This window comes from Ranitomeya imitator, chromosome 3, assembly GCF_032444005.1.
Source record: "Ranitomeya imitator isolate aRanImi1 chromosome 3, aRanImi1.pri, whole genome shotgun sequence".
Taxonomy (NCBI): Eukaryota; Metazoa; Chordata; class Amphibia; order Anura; family Dendrobatidae; genus Ranitomeya; species Ranitomeya imitator.
Window position 1 is genome coordinate 429,517,487 of NC_091284.1, and position 16,481 is coordinate 429,533,967.

General features: G+C 44.5%; 1 protein-coding gene across 2 annotated transcripts in view; it reads right to left on the reverse strand.

Moving 5' to 3' along the window:
* TAF15 (TATA-box binding protein associated factor 15) overlaps positions 1–16,481 on the reverse strand; it is a 72,569-nt gene that overhangs the window by 33,627 nt on the left and 22,461 nt on the right. For both annotated transcript variants that reach the window (XM_069757270.1, XM_069757269.1), the window contains exons 3-4: positions 5,617–5,668; positions 4,679–4,769 (exon numbers count right to left, since the gene is read on the reverse strand). In XM_069757270.1, coding sequence (XP_069613371.1) covers positions 4,679–4,769; positions 5,617–5,668 — 143 coding nt within the window. The remainder of the gene's footprint in view (positions 1–4,678; positions 4,770–5,616; positions 5,669–16,481) is intronic.

Sequence of the window (16,481 nt, forward strand, 5' to 3'; positions counted from 1 at the left end):
GTTTGAGCCGCCCCCCCCCCCGAGACAATTAGAAAACTGAAGGATGACAGAGTTGCAGGCGGCCATCATGGAGTGCAGATAGTAAGACAGATTTGACAGGAGCACAGTACTTAAGAAGAATGGGTGTGTGCAGCGTGCTAGGAGCTGGTCAGATAACTGAGGATAGGTCTCTGTCAGAGAAGAAGAATCACATCGGGGAGAAGACTACGGTTTGATACAGAGTTAGATTCCACCCAATATTGCTGAGTAGAACCAGTGCCCGTAGCCTGACGAGTGGTGGACACCGCGTCATAAATATACTGCCTAACTGGCCATGAGCACTGGTTCTACTCAGCGATATCCAACACCTTGTATTCTACAGGTTTTGCAGCTACCTACACCTGGTTTCGCCTTAGGCCAGGTCTACCATACATTCTGGTATGTGCTTATTCTTTACTCCCACATCTAGAATATCAGCTTCCCCAGGCAGGTTGTTCACTGCACAATATGGTTCTATTTCATCCACACAGAGCTATATCTTGTGGGGGGATCTCCGCAATACTGCTCATTACAATTTACCGTACATACTCGAGTATAAGCCGACCCCCCTAATTTTGCCACAAAAAAAACTGGGAAAACTTAATGACTCGAGTATAAGCCTAGGGTGGAAATGCAGCATCTATTGGTAAATTTCAAAACTAAAAATAGATACCAATAAAAGTAAAATTAATTGAGACATCAGTAGGTTAAGGTTTTTGAATATCCATATTGAAATCAGGAGCCCCATATAATGCTCCATACAGTTCATGATGAGAAACATAAGATGCTCCATATGAAAATATGCCCCATATAACGCTGCACATGGCCCCATACAGATATTTGCCCCATATAATGCTGCACATTGCCCAATAAGATGCTCCATACACATATTTACCCCATATAATGCTGCACATGGCCCCATACAGATACTTGCCCCATATAATGCTGCACATGGCCCCATAAGATGCTCCACACAGACATTTGCCCCATATGCTGTTGCTGAGATAAAAACAAAACAAAAGAAACACACCTAAGGCCCCCCGACACTTGCTATACTCACTTTTCCCGTTCCACCGCCGACCACCGCTGTGTCTTCTGCATCCTCTACACTGACGTTCAGGAAGAGGGCGGCGCGCACTAATCGCGTCATCGCACCCTCTGACCTGCGCGTCACTGCAGCGGACGGGGAAGACGGAGCGGCTCCGACGGTGGAACGGGGAGCAGGTGAACATCGCGCACTGCCCCCACCATACTCACCTGCTCCTGGCGCGTCCCTGCACGTCTGTTCCCCGGCGCGTTCTTCCTGTAGTCAGCGGTCACATGGTACTTCTCATTACAGTAATGAATATGCTGTTCCACCCCTATTACATAGCTCCGCTCCCCCTGCCGACCCCTGGGCATGACTCGAGTATAAAATCTCATATTACACACACACATATATATTAGCTGAAGAGCCCGGCATTGCCTGGGCATAGTAAATATCTGTGTTAGTTATAGCACCTCACTTCTCTTATTTTCCCATCACCCCTCATTTAACACCTTACTTCTCTAATTTTCTCCGTCACACCTCTCATTTCGACCTCACATCTGTCATTTTCCCCTCACTCCTCATTTTGCACTCACCTTTTCATTTTCACCTCACACCTCTCATTTTCCCCTTAATATATAAATGTTTGTCATCTCCATTAATTATAGTATACACCTGTATGTCATCTTCTGTATATAGTATATACCTGTATGTCATCTCCCCTGTATATAGTATATACCTGCTGTATGTCATCTCCTCCTCTATATTGTATATACGCATGTCTCATCTCCTCCTGTATATTGTATATCTCCTCCTGTATATAGTATATAACTGTCATCTCCTCCTGTATATAGTATATAACGGTCATCTCCTCCTGTATATAGTATATACCTGTAAGTCATCTCCTCCTGAATATAGTATATACCTGTAAGTCATCTCCTCCTGTATATAGTATATACCTGTGTGTCATCTCTCCTGTATATAGTATATACCTGTATGTCATCTCCTCCTGTATATAGTACCGTATATACTCTAGTATAAGCTGAGATTTTCAGCCCATTTTTTTGGGCTGAAAGTCCCCCTCTCGGCTTATACTCGAGTCATACCCAGGGGTCGGCAGGGGAGGGGGAGCCAGGGCTGTCTAATAATACTTACCTGCTCCCGGCGCGGTCCCTGGACGTCCCTGCTTCTTCCAGCGCTGCAGCTTCTTCCTGTACTGAGCGGTCACATGGTACCACTCATTACAGAAATGAATATGCGGCTCCAACTCACAGAGGTGGAGCCGCATATTCATTACTGTATGAGCGGTGACCACTCAATACAGGAAGAAGATGCAGTGGTGGAAGCAGGGACGTCCAGGGACCGCACCGGGAGCAGGCAAGTATATGGGGAAAGGAGCGCAGCGCTGCGCGATATTTACCGCTCCTTGTTCCGGTGCGGCTCCGTCTTCAGCGTCCTCTGGCAGTGACGCTCAGATCAGAGGGCGCGGTGACAGTCAGTGCGCGCCCTCTGCTGAACGTCAGTGCCGAAGACGGAGCCGAACGAGGAGCAGGTAAAAGTGCCAGGGTCCTGAGCGACAGAGAGGGGAGTATGTGATTTTTTTTTTTATGGCAGCAAAAGCAAATGGGGCAAGTGGCTGTGCGAAGCATCTTTATGGGGCCATAACACTTGTGCAGCACTATATGGGGCAAGTGGCTGTGCGGAGCATCTTATGGGGCCATAACACTTGTGCAGCACTGTATGGGGCAAGTGACTGTGTAGAGCATCTGTATGGGGCCATAACACTTGTGCAGCACTATAAGGGGCAAGTGGCTGTGCGGAGCATCTTATGGGGCCATAACACTTGTGCAGCACTATAAGGGGCAAGTGGCTGTGCGGAGCATCTTATGGGGCCATAACGCTTGTGCAGCACTATATAGGGCAAATCTCTCTATGAAGCATCTTATAGGGCCCTTATTACCCTTTATGCAGGATTATATGTGGCATATTTTAATATGGAGCATCTAATGGGGCCCATCAAACTTTATGGAGCATTATATGGTGCTCCTGATTCAATATGGATATTCAAAAACACTTAACCTACTGATGTCTCAATTAATTTTACTTTTATTGGTATCTATTTTTACTTTTGAAATTTACCGGTAGCTGCTGCATTTTCCACCCTAGGCTTATACTCGAGATTATATATATATATATATATATATATATATATATATATATATATATATATATAAAATCTTCTCCTGTATTAGACCTCGTTCACACGTTATTTGGTCAGTACTTTTACCTCAGTATTTGTAAGCTAAATTGACAGCCTGATAAATCCTCAGCCAACAGGAAGCCCTCCCCCCTGGCAGTATATATTAGCTCACACATACACATAATAGACAGGTCATGTGACTGACAGCTGCCGTGTGTCCTATATGGTACATTTGTTGCTCTTGTAGTTTGTCTGCTTATTAATCAGATTTTTATTTTTGAAGGATAATACCAGACTTGTGTGTTTTAGGGCGAGTTTCATGTGTCAAGTTGGGTGTGTTGAGTTTTGTGTGGCGACATGCGCGTAGCAACTTTGTGTGTCAAGTTGCATGTGACAGGTTAGTGTAGCAAGTTGTGTGCAGCAAGTTTTGTGCATGGCGAGTTTTGAGCGTGGCGAGTTTTATGTGTGGTGCGTTTTGAGTATGTGCAAGTTTTGTGTGAGGCAACTTTTGTGCATGTGGCAATTTTTACGCGTGTGCATGTTTTGCGTGTGTCGAGTTTTCCATGAGGTGAGTTTTGCACCTGCGGAGAGTTTTGCATGAGGCGAATTTTGCGTGTGGAGAGTTTTGAGTGGCGACTTTTGCGTTTTGACTTTTATGTGGCGAGGTTGGTGTATGTGTGGTGAAATGTGTGCTGAGGGTGATATGTGTTCAAGCACGTGTTAGTGTGTGGCGCATTTTGTGTGTGTGTTCATATCCCCGTGTGTGGTGAGTATCCCATGTCGGGGCCCCACCTTAGCAACTGTACAGTATATACTCTTTGGCGCCATCGCTCTCATTCTTTAAGTCCCCCTTATTCACATCTGGCAGCTGTCAATTTGCCTCCAACACTTTTCCTCTCATTTTTCCCCCATTATGTAGATAGGGGCAAAATTGTTTGGTGAATTGGAAAGCGCGGGGTTAAAATTTCACCTATATATATATGTGTGTGTGTGTGTGTGTGTGTGTGTGTGTGTGTGTGTGTGTGTGTGTGTGTGTGTGTGTGTGTGTGTGTGTGTGTATATATATATATATATATATATATATATATATATATATATGTGTGTATATATATATATATATATATATATATATATATATATATATATATTAAAGCACAGAGATTTTTCCTACAGTCCTTTTTCTGGTGTACATTACATGATTAAATTCACCATGGAAAGCTTATAGAGTATGGGTTTATTACAGGATTCAATGGTAGTCATTCAGTGAGCTTTAACTAGAAACAACATTAGTTATTAGTTAAAATATTTTACTTTTAGAATTTTAAAAAGGGGGTTTCAAGAGAAGACATATGCAGCAAATTTCCTTCACAATCATCAAATACATTGAGATATAAGACTACAAGCTAGTGAGTCTGCTTGTTAAAAATAAATACCTGGCTGACTCTGACCATAGCCAGGATTGTAAGCTCCATAGCTCTGTCCATATGCCGATGCCTCTGGTGCTTGTCCATATCCGGAATAGTCCTAAGAAAACATATTTACCAGTGAAAAACCAATGTAATCACATCACCAACGGAGAATGAATATGCAGACTAGCCTTATTTCATTAAACAAATACCAAAAGACCAACTGTCCCCTCCAAACAGAAAACTGGTGTGTAAAGGCATGAACTAAGAGTAGCCATCGGTATACATAAATAAAGTAGAACTGTAGAGATATAGCATGTAAACATGAAATTTGAATTGAATTATTGTTCTAGTTAAAAAAAAAATGGAGATGCTGAGCACATAATTTGGCCAATTCATGCATGCCCAGAAACCAACGAGAAGGCGATCTAAGGTTGCTGGGAATCTAACGTAAATCCTCTCCTATTCCGGAGACCGCCTTGTCATTGGCAGCTGGGCATGCATGAATTCACCAAATTATGTGCCAAGCATCTCAATTTTTTTTCTTATTACAGAGCAGTAATGCAATTAAAATGTCATGTCTACATGCTATAGAGCTACAGAGTGCTACTTTGCTAGCATTATTCTGTGTCACATCTCTGGCTGTCAAGTTTCATTTATACACAGAGGCAACATTCATCCACAAAAATACAAAAAGACTATATAATACAGGTGAATGAGTTCACAATCACAAACAGAAAAATAGTGATTTGAGGCTATACTATGGATCTCATTCCCGTGGTAGAATTCTTGGGCATTAGCCTCAAATGCCACTGAAAGGAGAAAGGGAATGCAAAACCCATAAACAAGGCAACAGCTCACAGTACAGACAAACTGCAGCCAGACCCAACCAAAAGCCAGTTTATAGCCAAAGAGGAAAGTATGGGCTCAGCTTACTCTTAAAGATTTACATTTTGCCCACCTACCTGTGAGGTTTGTCCACCACTTTGACCCCCTGGATTTCCATATGCAGTATAGCTGCAAAAAAAAAAAAAAAAAAAAAAAAAAAAAATTTCATTTATTTTTATATCTATATAAGGAGTTTTTGTTCTCCCAGTGTTTACCGTATATGGGTTTCCTCTGGGTACTCTGGTTTCCTCTCTCACCCCAAGACAGTCTGATAGTGAATCTAGATTGTGAGCCCCAATTGGGAACACTGATGATATCTAAAGTGCTGTTGGGCCATATAAGAGTAAAATAATAATGAAATTGAGGAGTAAAAGGGGATGGGTGCTTCAGGTTGCCCACTGCTGCTGGAAAAGTAGTTTTTCCACGCTGTGGTAGGATGTAACAGCTTCATTACATTCTAAATTCGTAGAAAAATAGACTACATACCTACATTTTGAAAGAGGGTTTTGTGTGAACTTGAGACACAAACTATTGAATATTACCACAGCGTGGAATGACTACTTTCCCAGCAGCAGCGCAGTCAACCTGAACACTCGTCTCCTTTATATCCTTAATATATACCTCCGATCACAGCTGAGCGGTAACGCTGTCTTGACAGCGTGGGATCCGCGGCTCTGACCGGCGGGGATAATTTCCCCACAGATCAGAAGAGGTGGTTGCCACGCTGTCATGCACACGACAGAGTGGCAAACACTGGATGTTCAGGCCCCCATTCAAGTGAAATGGGTCTGGGTTCGGTTCTGGTGCCAGAACTTTTTGTAACTGTTGGGCCGAACCCGAACGTCCAGGTGTCCGCCCATCTCTGATGACATTACATGCAACTACATTCTGCACTTTTGATCCAATCGGAATATATTTGTCCATGATTTTATCAGCCCTTTGGTTAAAAGTTAAGTAATGAAGAGTTTATAGATATTTACCCCCTTAGCGACCGCCGATACGCCTTTTAACGGCGGCCGCTAAGAGTACTTAAACCACAGCGCCGTTAATTAACGGCGCTGTGGAAAAAGTAAATAGCGCCCCCCAGAGTCGGATTTTCTCCGGGGTCTCGGCTGCCAGGGGTAGCCGAGACCCCAGAGAACATGATTCGGGGGGTTTTTTACCGACCCCGCAATTGCGATCGCCGGTAATTAACCGTTTACCGGTGATCGCAAAAAAAAAACAAAAAAAACTGCGATTTCTTTTTAATTTCTCTGTCCTCCGATGTGATCGCACATCAGAGGACAGAGAAAAGGGGTCCCAGATCGCCCCCCGATACTCACCTATCTCCCCCGGTGCTCCTCGCGGCTCCCGGTGGGCACCGCCATCTTTAAAATGGCAGGCGCATGCGCAGTGCGCCCGCCGGCCGGCACCGGGAGAATCTTTGGGGTCTCGGCTGTCAGGGGTACCGAGACCCCAAAGAACATGATCGGGGTTGGTTTTACCGACCCCTGTTTTGCGATCGCCGGTAATTAACTGTTTACCGGCGACCGCAAAAAAAAATCAAAAATCAAAGTGTAATTCTCTGTCCTCTGATGTGATCGCACATCAGAGGACAGAGAAATAGGGGGATTCGGGGACCCTATCATACTCACCTGTGTCCCTTGGTCCTCCTGCTGCTCCTCCTGGCCGCCGGCAAAAGAAAATGGCGGGCGCATGCGCAGTGCGCCCGCCATCTGTCGCCATCTGCCGGCCGGCAGGAGAAGAGCAGTTGGGGCTAAAATTAGGGCTAGGGTTAGGGCTAAATTTAGGGTTAGGGTTGGGACTAAATTCAGGGTTAGGGTTCTTTCACACTTACGTCGGTACGGGGCCGTCGCAATGCGTCGGCCCGACATACCGACGCACGTTGTGAAAATTGTGCACAACGTGGGCAGCGGATGTAGTTTTTCATCGCATTCGCAGCCCAATCTATGTCCTGGGGAGGAGGGGGCGGAGTTACGGCCACGCATGTGCGGTCAGAAATGGCGAACACGACGTACAAAAAAAACGTTACATTGAACGTTTTTTTGTACCGACGGTCCGCCAAAACACAACTGATCCAGTGCACGACGGACGCGACGTGTGGCCATCCGTCACGATCCGTCGGCAATACAAGTCTATGGGCAAAAAAACGCATCCTGCGGGCACATTTGGAGGATCCGTTTTTTTGTCCAAAACGACGGATTGCGACGGATGCCAAACGACGCAAGTGTGAAAGTAGCCTTAGGGCTAGGGTTAGGGCTAAAGTTAGGGTTAGATTTGGGACTAGGGTTAGGGTTTGGATTAGGGTTGGTATTAAGGTTAGGGTTGGCATTAGGGTTACGCTTGGGATTAGGGTTAGGATTGGGATTAGGGTTAGGGTTGTGATTAGAGGTGTATTGGGATTAGGGTTAGGTTTGAGGTTAGGGTTGAGATTAGGATTGTGTTGGATTTAGGGTTTTGATTAGGGTTGACATTAGGGTTGTTTTGGGGTAAGGGTTGTGATTATCGTTAGGGTTAGTGATTAGGATTATGGATCGGGTTGGGATTAGGGTTAGGGGTGTGTTGGGGTTAGGGTTGGAGCTAGAATTGGGGGGTTTCCACTGTTTAGGTACATCAGGGGGTCTCCAAACACGACAGCCAATTTTGCGCTCAAAAAGTCAAATGGTGCTCCCTCCCTTCTGAGCTCTGCCGTGCGTTCCCAAACAGTGTGTTACCCCCATATATGGGGCATCAGCATACTCGGGATAAATTGGACAACAACTTTTGGGGTCCAATTTCTCCTGTTACCCTTGTGAAAATAAAAACTTGGGGGTTAAAAAATATTTTTTGTGGAAAAAAAAAATATTTTTTTATTTTCACGACTCTGCAGTCTAAACTTCTGTGAAGCACTTGGGCATTCAAAGTTCTCTCCACACATCTAGATAAGTTCCTTGGGGGGTCTAGTTTCCAAAATAGGGTCACTTGTGGGGGGTTACTACTGTTTAGGTACATCAGGGGCTCTGCAAACGCAACATAACACCCACAGACCATTCTATCTAAGTCTGCATTCCAAAACGGCGCTCCTTCCCTTCCGAGCTCTGCCGTGCGCCCAAACAGTGGTTTACCCCCACATATGGGGCATCAGCATACTCGGGATAAATTGGACAACAACTTTTGGGGTCCAATTTCTCCTGTTACCCTTGCGAAAATAAAAACTTGGGGGCTACAAAATCTTTTTTGTGGAAAAAAAACCATTTTTTTATTTTCATGACTCTGCATTCTAAACTTCTGTGAAGCACTTGGGCATTCAAAGTTCTCACCACACATCTAGATAAGTTCCTTGGGGGTCTAGTTTCCAAAATGGGGTCACTTGTGGGGGGTTTCCACTGTTTAGGCACATCAGGGTCTCTCTAAACGCGACATGGCGTCCAATCTCAATTCCAGACAATTCTACATTGAAAAAGTAAAACGGCACTCCTTCTCTTCCAAGCTCTGCGGTGCGCCCAAACAGTGGTTTACCCTCACATATGGGATATCGACGTATTCAGGAGAAATCGCACTCCTATTACCCTTGTGAAAATAAGAATTTGTGGGCGAAAAGATCATTTTTATGTAAACAAATGCGATTTTTTATTTTCACGGCTCTACGTTATGAACTTCTGTGAAGCTCTTGGGGGTTCAAAGTGATCACCACACATCTAGTTCCTTAAGGGGTCTATTTTACAAACTGGTGTCACTTGTGGGGGGGGGTTTCCACTGTTTAGGTACATCAGGGGCTCTCTAAACGTGACATGGCGTCCGATCTCAATTCCAGCCAATTCTGCATTAAAAAAGTCAAACGGCGCTCCTTCACTTCCAAGTTCTGCGGTGCGCCCAAACAGTGGTTTACCCCCACATATGGGGTATTGGCGTATTCAGGAGAAATTGCATAACAAAATTTATGGTTACATTTATGTTTTTACACATGTGAAAATAAAAAAAATGGTTCTGAATTAAGATGTTTGCAAAAAAAGTTAAATGTTCATTTTTTCCTTCCACATTGTTTCAGTTCCTGTGAAGCACGTAAAGGGTTAATAAACTTCGTGAATAGTGTTGAGCATTCCGATACCGCAAGTATCGGGTATCGGCCGATACTTGCGGTATCGGAATTCCGATACCGAGATCCGATATTTTTGTGATATCGGGTATCGGTATCGGAAGTGTAAAATAAAGAATTAAAATAAAAAATATTGTTATATTCACCTCTCCGGCGGCCCCTGGACATCAGCGGGAGGATCCGGCGTCCGGCACGGCTTCTTTCTTCAAAATGCGCGCCTTCAGGACCTGTGGAATGACGTCCCGGCTTCTGATTGGTCGCGTGCCGCCCATGTGACCGCCACGCGACCAATCAGAAGCCGCGACGTCATTCCTCAGCTAAAGTCCTAGAATGAGCGCCTTCTAGGACCTGAGGAATGACGTCGCGGCTTCTGATTGGTCGCGTGGCGGTCACATGGGCGGCACGCGACCAATCAGAAGCCGGGACGTCATTCCACAGGTCCTGAAGGCGCGCATTTTGAAGAAAGAAGCCGTGCCGGACGCCGGATCCTCCCGCTGATGTCCAGGGGCCGCCGGAGAGGTGAATATAACAATATTTTTTATTTTAATTCTTTATTTTACACTTTAATATGGATCCCAGGGCCTGAAGGAGAGTTTCCTCTCCTTCAGACCCTGGGATCCATGAGGATACATTCCGATACTTGATGTCCCATTGACTTGTATTGGTATCGGATATCGGTATCGGCGATATCCGATATTTTTCGGGTATCGGCCGATACTATCCGATACCGATACTTTCAAGTATCGGACGGTATCGCTCAACACTATTCGTGAATGTGGTTTTGAGAACCTTGAGGGGTGTAGTTTTTAGAATGGTGTCACACTTCGTTATTTTCTATCATATAGACCCCTCAAAATGACTTCAAATGTGATGTGGTCCCTAAAAAAAAAAAGTGTTGTAAAAATGAGAAATTGCTGGTCAACTTTTAACCCTTATAACTCCCTAAAAAAAATTTTTTTCCCAAAATTGTGCTGATGTAAAGTAGACATGTGGGAAATGTTATTTATTAACTATTTTTTGTGACATATCTCTCTGATTTAAGGGCATAAAAATACAAAGTTTGAAAATTGCAAAATTTTAAAAATTTTCGCCATATTTCCGTTTTTTTCATAAATAATCGCAAGTAATATCGAAGAAATGTGACCACTAACATGAAGTACAATATGTCAGAAAAAACAATCTCAGAATCAGCGGGATCCGTTGAAGCGTTCCAGAGTTATAACCTCAAAGTGACAGTGGTCAGAATTGCAAAAATTGGCCTGGTCATTAAGTACCAAATTGGCTCTGTCACTAAGGGGTTAAAAGATCTTCCCTTAGGTAGGTCTCCAGGGCCAGACGGTCCGACTTACCAGTATTACAAAACCTTTATGGAAAATGAACTCCTTACGTCTAGAATGTTTAATCTCTTCTTCATGGAGAGTTCACCTATTCCAGATACCCCATCTCATTCTTACCCAATACTCATTCCTAAGCCGGGCAGAGACCCAATAAGACTTATCTAATTATAGGACTATAGCCCTTTTCAATTAGGACCTGAAAATAGTCACTCTGCTAGTAGCCAATAGACTCAATTATTGCCTCCAACAATTACTACATAAGGACCAGGTAAGGTTTGTCCGTTATATACAAGGGGGGAGACAACAACAGTAGTGTTGATAAGACGTGACGTATAGAAACAAAAAACAGGCATTTCTCCTAAGATGCAGGGAAGGCCTTTGACCGTCACCAACTGGTCCTTACTGTTTGAGACGGGAGCATTTGGAATATATGGCTCAATCCTGACTGCACTTTACAAGACCCCTTGTGCGTCTAACAAGCTACCCCTATGCACATCCCGTAGTTTTAAATATCTAATGGAACAAGACCGGGGTACCCCTATCGCCCCTCTTAATTGCATTATGCATCAAACCATTGGCTGCAGTTGTCCGCAATAACCCCAATATCTCAGGGGCAGAAATTAAAGACAAGATTTTTAAAATTTATTTGCAGATGTTTTATTAATCCTCACAAACTCTATACTACTCTTCCCAATCTAATGACGACATCAATTGTTGGGCTACAAGATCAATGCCCCCAAGACCACAGCAACGCAATAAATATCCATACAAATATATTGGATCACCTTAAAGCGGCCGCTGCCTTTCAGGGCTTATCTACAGCTGACAGCGGCATTTAACATGCACTTCCGGAAATCGTGCTGGAAATCCGCCCATCGGTAACCCCCGTTACATGATCGCTGGTCACCGATGGGTTGGCATGACAACCAGAAGTCTCCTGGAGACCTATATGGTTGTCACTGCTGGATTGTTATGAGCGCCACCCGGTAGTCGGCGCTCATAGCAAGTGAGGTATTCTGCTACATGCAGGCGATCTTATCATCGCCTCTGCAGCAGAGCCGATCGGGTTATGGCAGCTTCTATTGAAGAATGCCAAAGGTTAAGAAAAAGGTTTTTTAAAAACATTAACAAAAAATATATACTATTCTCCATCTACACCTTCGGCCTAGGACAGCTCATAGAATCTCACGGTATGCAGTATCATCTCTACGCCGATGACACACATACTGTATCTACCTATCCGGACTGGACCTCACCTCCTTACTGACCAAAATCCCACAATGTCTGTCTGCTATTTCAGCTTTCTTTTCTGCTCACTTTCTGAAACTGAACATAAACGCAGGTAATAGCAAAGAAATTTTACCACTATCATGAAGTACAATATAAAGGCACAGATGATTGGCCTCGGGGAGACCAAAACATCCAACACTGCGGAGACACCATCACGTGTTTCTCAACGCAGTGATTCCAGAACACTGCCCCCATCCCTTATGGGAAATATGCAGATGCATGTAAAGAAGCTGCGGAGACACCATCACGTGTTTCTCGACGCAAGCAGTGAATAGCCAGGCCTTTCCCCGGGAAGGAACAACCACGGGAAGGGCAGCATCCTATGAAGGAAAGCCACCTATGCCAAACATGGTATCCATCCACAGACAGCTGTTTCAGGGTGTTTGCCCCTCATCAGTGTGGAGTAGGAATCTGGCTATTAGGAGCAGTGCCTAGTAACTAGCACTGCGTTGAGAAACACGTGATGGTGTCTCCGCAGTGTTGGATGTTTTGGTCTCCCCGAGGCCAATCATCTGTGCCTTTATAGCCTTTTTACTAGGCACTGCTCCTAATAGCCAGATTCCTACTCCACACTGATGAGGGGCAAACACCCTGAAACAGCTGTCTGTGGATGGATACCATGTTTGGCATAGGTGGCTTTCCTTCATAGGATGCTGCCCTTCCCGTGGTGGTTCCTTCCCGGGGAAAGGCCTGGCTATTCACTGCTTGCGTCGAGAAACACGTGATGGTGTCTCCGCAGCTTCTTTACATGCATGAAGTACAATATGTCACGAGAAAACAATGTCAGAATCACCGGGATCCGTTGAAGCGTTCCAGAGTTATAACCTCATAAAGGGACAGTGGTCAGAATTGTAAAAATTGGCCCGGTCCATAACGTGCAAACCACCCTTGGGGGTAAAGGGGTTAAACACAATACATGTTAAAAATAGATAATGGCGGGTGAAATACCCAGGGCACAAGACAGAAGGTGGGCAACCAAGAGCAAAAGTTCCATAAATAACATCACTGGTAAGACCAATCTAAGGCTGGGTTCCCATTGCGTTATGGGACCGCGTTTAACGGACAGCGTTGCACGGCGAAATTAACGCCGTGCAACGCGGCCGTTAACGCGCCCATTCACGCTAATGGGAACGCGCTTCACTAGCGCGTGCCATGTTCGGCACGCGCTAGCGACGCGCCGGTGATTCCTGGCGCGCTGCGGACGCTGCTTGCAGCGTCCGAGGCGCGCCCGCGGTCCGTTCCCCGCTCTCGCAGATCGGGGATCTGCGAGAGCGGGGACGTTACCGCGACCCCGACCGCAGCCCCATAAAAAAACATTGCGTTAGTGCAATCCGTTTAGCGCTAGCGGATTGCGCTAACGCAATGTGACCCTAGCCTTAGCCGGCAAGTGCCAATGTGCAATTAATCATGTACACTTATACACATAGTAAAAAAGGTAAAAAGTAGCATATATAATTACCAAAATGGAGCGCTCCTGGGGACCCACCATACCCGACGCGCGTTTCGCACCGAAATGCTTCGTCTGGGGGTGGTTAGGTGCCGGCCAGCAATCTAATTAATATCCCAATGGTCCAATAGGAATGGTACTCACATTATAACGCGATATGAAACTGCTGTGGACGCATGTGCAGAATAGGTAGAATGCCGCGCCTACATGTGTTTGCAAATCATAAGATGAACCCTGAAACGCCGTAATTCAAACTAGCGCTAGCGTATTACCTCGTGGAGACCACAGATGCGGGGCCGCGGACCGGAAATGACGAGACGGCACTGCGCAATATCCAGCTCAACATAGGCAGTGACAACATCCGCCCATAGTAACTACCAGGCGACGCCTAGTGTGACGAACCCATAAGGGGCGTTACAAGTGCCTTACGTGGAGACCCATAGTAAGTAAACAAAGCCGCCGTAGCGTTACCGACCCGCCTCTACCGTAGCCATGGAGATGATACACGCTAAATGGAAACATAGGTAGGCAGCCGTGAACCATCCAGTACGCCACCACTGTAATAATGGATGCAATAAGCATTAGATAGAGGTATACATAATACGTGATAGAGGCAGCGCTGTTAGAACAACAGGCGCAACAGAAGGGGCCCCATGAGAGATTATCATAGCCGTCATAATACATCCGGAGTTTCTCCATTATAACCATGGAAACACTAAATCATAGATGGTAAAGCATTTAATATAAAGAGCAATAAGACCACCATGGTAAGTAGGGAGGAGCCCGTTGTATACTCGGCGCATCGCAAGTGATGACAGCCGTCACAGCAATGTATCATGGACCAAGAAAAATGATCATCATCAACCGTGCTACATCAGCAAACCGTGCCAACATTGGCATATGGTGCCGAATAGCAGCGAGCCAAAAGTGGATCCGCGCTATGCACAAAAAAAAGAGAACAATAACATAGGATAAAAAAGTGCGAAGTGAAAAATGAATCCTATTAAGGAGAAATATATATTAATACACAAGTAAAAAAACAAACAAACCAAAATAATACAAAATAGTAATACAATGCTATAATTAAGCATAAACATAAGTGTAAGGACGAAAAGCATCCAAATACATGAGTAAGTGCACATAAGGCCGATGCAGCACAGCTGATAGCAGTAAAGCAGGTCCAGAGGTAAACAGAGCCTTCAAAATTCCTGAAGTTCCAAAGGTGAACACCAACCCTGATCATGATCTTTCACAGTCGTTTGTTTCTGTAGCAGGGCACTTCTTTGGCTATGATAAGCCCTCTGGTATGACCGACATATAGTCTTCTTGCCATAGCCCCGATCTCTAAACCGTATCCATAGGTCATGGGCCTGATGTTCAAATGATTCGTCTTGGGAGCAAATCCTCCTAGCACGCAGAAATTGTCCTGTAGGGATATTTTTAACCCCTTCACCCCAAAGCCTGTTTTCACCTAAGTGACAGGGCCAATTTTTACAATTCTGACCACTGTCACTTTATGAGGTCATAACTCTGAAACGCTTCAACGGATCCCGGTGATTCTGACACTGTTTTCTCGTGACATATTGTACTTCATGATAGTGGTAAAACTTCTTCGATATGACTTGCATTTATTTGTGAAAAAAACAAAAATTTGTCGGAAATTATGAAAATTTAGCAATTTTCAAACTCTTAGTTTTTATGCCCTTAAATTAGAGAGTTATATCACATAATATAGTTAATAAACAACATTTCCCACATGTCTGCTTTACATCAGGACAATTTTGGAAACAATTTTTTTTTGTTAGGACGTTATAAGGGTTAAAAGTTGACCAGCGATTTCTCATTTTTGCAACAAAATTTGCAAAACCATTTTTTTACGGACCACCTCACACTTGAAGTGACTTTGAGGGGTCTATATGACAGAAAATGCCCAAAAGTGACACCATTCTAAAAACTGCACCCCTCAAGGTACTCAAAACCACATTCAAAAAGTTTATTAACCCTTCAGGTGCTTCACAGGAATTTTTTGAATGTTTAAAAAAAATTGAACATTTAACTTTTTTTTCACAAAATTTTTAATTCAGGTCCAATTTGTTTCATTTTACCAAGGGTAACAGGAGAAATTGGACCACAAAAGTCGTTGTACAATTTGTCCTGAGTACGCCGATACCCCATATGTGGGGGTAAACCACTGTTTGGGCACATGGCAGAGCTTGGAAGAGAAGGAGCGCCATTTGACTTTTCAATGCAAGATTTGCTGGAATTGAGATCGGAGCCCATGTCACGATTGGAGAGCCCCTGATGTGCCTAAACAGTGGAAACCCCCACAAGTGACACCATTTTGGAAAGTAGACCCCTTAAGGAACTAATCTAGATGTGTGGTGAGCACTTTGAACCTCCAAGTGCTTCACAGAAGTTTATAATGTAGAGCCGTAAAAAAAAAATTTATATTAGTTTTCACAAAAAATGATTTTTTGCCCCAAATTTTTTATTTTCCCAAGGGTAAAAGGATAAATTGGACCCCAAAAGTTGTTGTGCAATTTGTCCTGAGTACGTCGATACTTCATATATGGGGATAAACCACTGTTTGAGCGCATGGCAGAGCTCGGAAGGGAAGGAGTGCCATTTGACTTTTCAATGCAAAATTGGCTGGAATTGAGATCGGACGCCATGTCGCATTTGGAGAGCCCCTGACGTGCCTTAACAGTGGAAACCCCCCACAAGTGACCCCATTTCGGAAAGAAAACCCCCTAAGGAACTTATCTAGATGTGTGGTGAGCACTTTTAACCCCC